General features: G+C 40.4%; 1 protein-coding gene across 1 annotated transcript; it reads left to right on the forward strand.

Moving 5' to 3' along the window:
- The first annotated feature begins 2,612 nt into the window (after positions 1-2,612).
- Positions 2,613-7,412, forward strand: LOC147445674 (calreticulin-like). The gene is made up of 14 exons (XM_086525121.1): positions 2,613-2,848; positions 3,691-3,798; positions 4,325-4,517; positions 4,637-4,895; positions 4,975-5,031; positions 5,123-5,170; positions 5,257-5,343; positions 5,445-5,502; positions 5,696-5,763; positions 5,844-5,939; positions 6,023-6,067; positions 6,518-6,565; positions 6,806-6,844; positions 7,138-7,412. Exons 1-14 carry the CDS (start codon positions 2,746-2,748, stop codon positions 7,147-7,149), a joined length of 1,221 nt encoding a protein of 406 aa, XP_086381247.1. The 5' UTR covers positions 2,613-2,745; the 3' UTR covers positions 7,150-7,412.
- Positions 7,413-8,243: the final 831 nt, after the last annotated feature.

The following is an 8,243-nucleotide window of genomic DNA, read 5'->3' on the forward strand; positions in this document are numbered from 1 at the left end:
TTTGCAATGTAAAAAGGATTTTTAAAATATACTTTCTTTTGCCAGGCAGCTCAGAGTAACCAAAGACCGCCTACATATTTAGTGCGATATTGAATTTGAATTCTCCTTAGCCCCAGAGGGTATTGTCCCCTTGAAATCTTGGCAATGTGATAATAATGCAGGCAAGAATATAATATGGAGCATAGAATCTACTAATGGGCTTGAAAATGGGCAAATCCACGAGGGCTAGAAGAGAAGTTTGGATATTATTGAGTGCAACCATGAGATGTTTGCTCCATTAGATTTTGTGGTTTTTGCCGCTAGATCTTTGCTATTTTTAAGCCTGATTTTTTTGAGTGATATAACTTTGTGTTTATCACTAGCTTCCTTTTACTCAATTCTTTGCATGCGCCTAAATGTAGGTTTTGGTAGGTAGTGTATAGATCACATCTCTCTCTCTCTCTCTCTCTCTCTCTCTCTCTCTCTTTCAAAGATGCGGGATTACAAATGAAACTTGCAACTCCTTACTAGGATTTTTCATTTGCATGACAGATCTAGAAAGGTGACGATTGATAGATATATCAATCGATATATATGTTTGTGTGGTGCCATACACTTATTGCTCCCTGCTACTCCCACTCAATAGCCACACTCGGTGAAGCTCTGGCCTTTGTACCTCGATCAATTTGCTACTCAGTCAAACTGCAATCATTTTCTCCTTCATTGACTCACTGTCCAAGGTGCCTACCGCAACTTTGTCCCCATTGGTCTAAAGCTGTAGCGAACAATCCCAAGAGACCTCAAAGATCTAATTAATGATTCCGAAACTCAAAACCTCTTATTCAAAAAGCAATGGGGACAACCAATCTATCACATATGGGTTTAACGTAATCCGACCTATAAATTCTAAAACAGGGATAATCAACCTATTAAAAACCTAGGTAAGAAAACCTATTGAATTTGGAGGAATTTATTGTAAGAACCTTTGAGTATAGCCAATGTACAAATATAATAGCAATGGGAGACTCTAAGTACGCGAATCTCCCACGCAAGTTCTTCAAGTTTTTAGAGTTTTTTTTTTGTCCATTAATGCGTGTATATCTTTAAACTCTAAACTACTCTCTCTCTCTCTCTCTCTCTTCTTTCTTCTTTCTTCTTCTTCTTCTTTCTTATTGCTTTGGGCAGCACCGCTGTCGGAGGCGATGATTGCACGCGCGCTCGCTCGCGAGAGAGGCTGCCGGAGGCGACCGGCCATACTAGTTGTAGTTCATTCACATGCACTACACACAAGACCTATGTATGTGTCAACACAAAATACATATCACACATCATAATTGAAATAACGACAAACCATACAGAAAGCTTCTGTATGTTGCTAAATTTAAGTGTTCACACAGCTCCTCACCTTCTCAAAGTTCACACTAACATGCATTGTGAGGTGAAAATGGTGAATACATATATCTTGAAAGGCTAAACAAAGGTTGTGTGCACATTGTCCGGAAGGACTTCAAAGATTTAATCACCTTAACTTTGTGTTAGCACACAAAGGTAACATCCCCTCGGCCCCACCTTCCAAAACACACACACACACACACACACACATCATAGAAACAATCCTAAGAGTCCTGAACGATCTATGCGATGAGTTTTGAATTCAAGTCCTGTGGGTTGTTACTTACTATTGTATCCCAACAGTAAGAGAGGGCTCTTACTATTCGGATACAACCAAACTCCTCTTTGTTGAGAAGTTATGTATCTATTCCATACTTTTCTTTGTTTGCTTGGAGTGTACTAAGTTTACCGTAGTACAATACAAAGTCTTTTGTTAGTGAGCAGTAAGTACCGTCAATCTTGCTTCTCCTTTTATATTTTGACAAACACTCTTCATGTCCTCCAAGGGTAAATAGGTACTCACTATCTAATGGGTACACACACATGCATCCACATCCCCCCCCCCCCCCCCCCCCCCCCCCCCCCCCCACCAAAACAAGAGAAACAAAAACACTCGCACACACACACACGCAACACGATCCCAATGAAAGCTAAGCTTTCCTTGTAGATCATGCACATGTCATGTGTGGCACGAACATACTCTCTCTTCAACTCTCTTTAAAATAGACAAAATCTCTCTGTCTTCCTCTTTCATGTCTCACTCTCTCATGTCCAACCTGCTCTTCTCTCTATGTGTGAAAATGTGCATGAATACACAAATGTAAGATGATGACATTGAGTATACATCTAGAGAAGAGGGCAAACACCTGTTTTGCCAAGAGGTTATGTGCTAGGTACCAAATTATTCCGCTCTTCATAACACACACACACACACACATACACACACACACTCTTCACACATACATGAAGCATGGTTTCTTGTATGTGGGGGGCAAGGATACAATCACAGAAGTGAAGCAAAGCACACACCTAAACCAACATGAAGCGCGATGCAAGAAGGTGGGGGAGAATCATGAAAAAGGCGTGTGAATGAGGGGCGACCCATGATAATAAGGCTGAGGGAGTAAAGATAAAGCTTCATGAAAAGGGGAGGGCGGCTTTTGGGCCTACCAAATGCACAATGTGAATGTGAAATGCATAAAATAGAGAGGCTAGAGCCCCCTTCTGAAAAAAAAAAGGAAGAAAGAGGGCCATTTACACAGGGCCCTCCGCCCGACCTGATTTTCTTGACACTCTTTTAAGAGTTTCGTGGTGCGTTTTGTGTGAACTGAACGAGCAGCTGACGAACCCGGTCCGCCATAGCTCGCCCCAGCCATGGCTGCGTTTACTCTTCTACTGCAGATCTGTGTCATTTTCTCCGCCTCCCTGCACTACATCCTCACAGACGCCCATGTCTTCTTTGAAGAGAAATTTGACGGTACGCCTCGCTCTGCTCTCTCTCCGATTTTCTCTCTCCGCATTTGGTACTCTCAGCGTTGCGTTTGGCGATCCATGGCCGTTGTCTCAACATTCCTACTGTTCTTGGCATACCTCCGTTTGTGTTTAACTCTTACACGATCTGCTAGCCTCTTGCTGCTTGAAATGTATTTCCCTGCGGTTTCATTTCTCATCCATATTGTCAGTCTGAGGAATGCCACGATTAATAGCTCTTCACGCATGTTGTACGGAATGTGAACTTGATTTGGTGGGGTGAACTCAAATCGAAGCGATGACTGCTGCTTTGTGAGTTTCTGGGAAGTGTTTCCATTTTCATCTGATGCATGGCGACTCTTGAGTGCAATGGCAACGGTTGAACTGCAACAAGAATGTAATTGAAATGCTCAAACAACAATATCAAATCTAGCACATAGGAAGCTACAGAGCAATCAAAAGAAGGTTACTATAGATGAAAGCACTTACATTCAATTCACCAATTGCACACATGTGGGTATGTGTGTGTTGAAAATAAGCCTTGCAGGTCTCTACCTACTGTCTGATACCATAGATCTATTTGTAAGCTGTATGCAAGCTGTCATTTTTTAGCAAATTGGATGACAAGGAAAACGTTTCATTATATGTCTTATATTAAGTGAAGGTGATATATACCCACTGGGGCAGAACCATTCTTTTAGAATGTGGCTGCCCAGGGGGGTGTTGGGGTTATGTTCTCTGTAGAACTATTTCACAAATTTGCTCTCACTGGAGATGGCTTACCAAAGTAGACTTGCAAATTTGAATCAGTCATTCTCAATTAATGATGGATATTGCTCTCTGTTGTAGATCGTTGGGAGAATCGTTGGGTCAAGTCAGATTGGAAGAAAAGTGAGGGTGCCGCGGGTGATTGGCTGCATACAGCAGGAAAATGGCACGGGGACCCTGATGATAAAGGTATTTTAACTTCTCAGTGTCCTTCATAGGTTCAGTTGAGGCAAGGTGTCATAACACTTTGATTGTGGGTGTCAGTTATTTCACTGGCTTTGCCAGATTTTTTAGTTAAATTTCCCAAATTTTTTAGTTTAGTAGAGGTAAGTGTCATCGCATTTTGATCGTGGGTGTCAGTCATTTCACCCCCTTTGCTAGATTTTTTGATGATGGCTCCTAGCCAGTCTTCTACTTTGAGAGAAGGGGTGGTAGTCTGTTTTGACAAAATATCTATAAGCAGCCTATCCTTCAGGATGCAGACACTGGAATACTTTTTTGTAATGTCTTATAGAACAAGAAGTCTCGAGTATCAACAAGAATTTTTGACTATTTGATGGTTTCTGCTTCACCCCACAAATCAAGTATGCGCGTACTTGTGTGCTAGGAAATGCATTTACTTCGTAATTCATTCTCCTGGACTGTTTATAGCAAAATGGTTGGATAATGTAAGCTACTTTGTAACTGTTTGTGCTGTTTCACTTATACCCTACAGGAATTCAGACCCATCCTGACTCTCGATTTTTTGCAATCTCATCTGAGTTTCCTGAATTTTCCAACAAGGACAAGAACCTTGTTCTTCAGTTTTCTGTGAAACATGAGCAGGATCTTGATTGTGGTGGTGGCTATATCAAGCTATTAAGTGGTGATGTTGATCAACAGAATTTTGGTGGAGACACACCTTACAGGTACGATTTTTTGATTTAATGTGCCATGCTCAAGCTGGTGGCATTTCTATCTTCTGAGAGGTGTTATAACATCATGTTGTGCAGTATTTTACTGAAATGTGTTGTTTAATTTGCTCCAGTATTATGTTTGGACCTGATATCTGTGGATATAGCACAAAGAAGGTTCATGTTATTCTTTCATACAAAGGGAAGAATCACCCCATCGAGAAGGACATCCCTTGCGAAACTGACCAGCTCACTCATGTTTATACGCTCATCATTAAGCCAGACAATACTTACAGCGTTCTGATTGACAATGTCGAGAAGCAGACTGGTAGCTTGTACAAGGACTGGAAAATGCTGCCTGCAGAGAAAATCAAAGATCCAAATGCAAAGAAAGTGAGTTTCTTATTAAATGCAGCTTCTATTGGTTTGTTATTGTGGGCCTTGATGATCTTAATCACTGACAATATTTCAGCCAGAGGACTGGGATGATAAAGAGTATATCGAGGATCCTGAAGACAAGAAACCTGAGGTAACAACATATAATATCTGCTTATTTAGAGTTGTCACATGCTTCAATGTGACATTATTTTTTTGTTTTGCTACTTTCTTTGATCTGCCAGGGTTATGATGACATTCCAGCTGAAATAACAGACCCAGAGGCAACAAAGGTATTGTAGACTTCTCCTGATTGAGAAGAATTGGCGTTTTCTGCAATATAGTCAGAGTCCTGACAATTTTTACTTGTTTCTGTTAGCCTGAGGATTGGGATGACGAGGAGGATGGTGAATGGAAAGCTCCCACCATTCCTAACCCTGAGTTCAAAGGACCATGGAAACCCAAGGCACATATACATCTGTTAATAAGCACTTTTTTTTGATTGTTTGGGGTTTTATTCAGAATTGTCAGATTGATTGAGCCTTGCCTCATTCTTATCTGTTACAGAAAATCAAGAACCCTGCTTACAAAGGAAAATGGAAAGCTCCTATGATTGATAATCCTGGTATGAATGTGGCGCATCAATTTGTGTACACTTCAGAATGTTGGATTGTTAGCTTTAGGCCTTATTCTTTCACTTGAGTGGCTTCATCCTTTCACAAGTTTCCCAGAGCTTCTCGTTGGTTATGCTATATTCTCTGCCTTTGCTTTTGTTGCAGTTCTGCCTGACCACAAGCTTGTTTTGTGTCCTTGAGCAGATTTTGAAGACGATCCTGAAATCTATGTTTTTGATAAACTCAAATATGTTGGAATGGAGTTATGGCAGGTATAGGTGGTTGCATCCTTTGCATGATGTCGCAAGACTATTACTGGGGAGCTTTTTAAGATGCTGGCTATTTTTTTCAGGTTAAAGCTGGATCTTTGTTCGACAATATTTTGGTTACCGATGAGGTGGAGTATGCCAAAACTTTTGCAGAAGACACTTGGGGCAAGAACAAGGAGGTAGAGCATGCTAACCTGAATTGGCATTGAACTGTTTGTTTATTGCATAGCCAAAAACCTGATTGGGTCTTTGTTTCTTTCAGGCTGAAAAGAATGCCTTTGATGAGGCACAGAAGAAAAAGGAGGAGGTAAGTAATTCTATTTTGCAACATACTTGTGTGCCTGTTTCTTGTGTGCAAGCATCCTCTCAAAAGCATGAAATGTTTGAATCCTTTATTTGAAAAGCTTGAAATAGCTGATGATTACTTTGATATAAGCCCAAGCAGCAGCTCAATGTCGTGCTTATCTGTAGTTAGTTTACTTGCATGCAGAAGTGTTTGAAAGCCCAAGCAGCAGCTCAATGTTGTGCTTATCTGTAGTCTTATCATAGGCATTTTCTCTTAATTCACATGCCGTCCTCATTGTCACGAATTATGTTCTCAAGGAGTTGAGTAGTTGCATGTCTGAAAACTAGATTGAATGAGCATGACAAGGTCGGTGTGCAATGTGCATGTCATGTTGCTCAGTAGATGTAATCAATTGACTTAGGATGAAAGATTTATTGCTGCTCATCTTATGTTGTACCCTGGCTATGGCAGGAGTCTAAGAAGGATGATGACGACGAAGATGATGAGGATTCAGATGATGTAAGTCTATTTAGGGGTTTTTGGCCACTGTTTTTTGTTGGCTTGTATGAACCAGCTTTTAGAATAATTGACACTAGCTAGTTAGGATCGATCAGCACGAATAATCCCTGGTGCTATGTGTTGTCTATGCGAAGATAGATAGTGTTTGCTATCATTCAAGATCTGACATGTAGGTTGTTTGGAGATCTCTATGCCAGTTTATTTTGATTTTTGAGTAAATGGATAATTGTTGTTTGGCAGGGTCACGATTCTGACAAGGAGGATGATGAGGATAGCCATGTAAGCTTTTCCTCTTATATGTCTCGCCATTCTCAAGTGGGAGCCTATGTTACTCTCATGCAGGGCTTGCCAAAAACATTTAGAAAATAAGGGCACACTTAAAGATGCTTCCGGTTTTTAGGTCAAAATTTGCACCCTTTGTGGGTATTTTCACTAGAAATAGTAAAATTTTGCCTTTTTTTCTAGGCAAGCTAGCCAGGAATTTTCAACTTTAGCCTATTAGCCATATTAAAAAACTCAGATTCTTGTGAACTCTGGTCTCATGTTTTACTTTTTGTTCTCGGCTTGTGCAGGACGAGCTGTAACTTTGCGGTCTAGTTTTTGCGGAAAGGGTGGTACTGCAATTAGATGCCCCATTTTCAGTTTCTATTCTTTAGGTGATTAGAAAACACCAGCATTTGTAGTTGAGCATGGTGATACCTGGAAGGGAAAGAGGATCCCTTTTTGAATGTCAGCATCATTCTAGACAATTTTGCTCATTGGAGACTTTGCTGTATCTGAAATTATGGTTTAAAGTGGGATTCTGTGACCATGATTTTTTGAAATGAAAGCAACATTGAAATGGTTATGGATCTTGACTAAATTTTTTTATTTACGCGGTGAAGGTTTCTCGATTGTTTTGGTCCACCTATGGCAAAGGCCTTGGTATTTGGTTGTGTTCTTTTAGCTTTGGAGATAAGGCAATGATGGCTTTTGAGTGGAGAGCTTTCAAGTTGCTTTAATGCTAAACCTTGAACGTGAGAAACCAAAGCTAAATATTAAATCTTCTCATTTCTTCGACACCTCTCTCTCTCTCTCTCTCTCTCTCTCTCTCTCCCTCTCTCTCTGTGTGTGCACATAGTATGTGACCGTAGATCGATACATAGTTAGATACTTTCTCATGTTAGTTTTGCTCATTTATTGATTGAAAGCAGGCCATCTCAAATGGTTTGACATTGCTTGTGCTTGTTTAGTAGCCTTTTGTACGGATCTCAACCATTTGGCTAAAGCTGATGGCAGTGCTGCTGACTGATTTTATTTTGTGTACTAGACACAAGCAGCTTGCATCCTTTATTGTATGCAAGCAGGTAGGTGGTACACGTTTTGATAACCTTTTCAAGGGAATCAAAGCAGATTCTAGGAAGGAAGCTTTGAAAAGAATGGATTGAAACGCTCTTCGCCAATTATGCATGCATGTATAAGTAGAAGTTGAAAGAGTTGGGAAGTTGCCATGCAAAACTGTCTGGGTTGAGAGAGAGAGAGAGAGAGAGAGAGATATGGAGAAACCTAGATAGGGCTTGTAAGAACATATGAAACAAAAAGATATGGAGTCATAAGAATCATTGCACTTGCCAAGGTTTAGGAGGTGAAACAAAAACTTTGAGAAGTGATGTTATTGACGATAATTTCCCTTCAACAA

Source organism: Adiantum capillus-veneris, chromosome 12 (genome assembly GCF_014529385.1).
Source record: "Adiantum capillus-veneris isolate H3 chromosome 12, ASM1452938v2, whole genome shotgun sequence".
NCBI classification, from domain to species: domain Eukaryota; kingdom Viridiplantae; phylum Streptophyta; class Polypodiopsida; order Polypodiales; family Pteridaceae; genus Adiantum; species Adiantum capillus-veneris.

Bases quoted from the DNA above. Each gene is read 5' to 3' on its own strand.
- LOC147445674 (XM_086525121.1), top strand. From the start codon at position 2,746: ATGGCTGCGTTTACTCTTCTACTGCAGATCTGTGTCATTTTCTCCGCC. The intron at 5,503-5,695 runs GTATGAATGTGG...GTCCTTGAGCAG, and splicing joins TCCTATGATTGATAATCCTG to ATTTTGAAGACGATCCTGAA. The intron at 6,566-6,805 runs GTAAGTCTATTT...GTTGTTTGGCAG, and splicing joins ATGATGAGGATTCAGATGAT to GGTCACGATTCTGACAAGGA.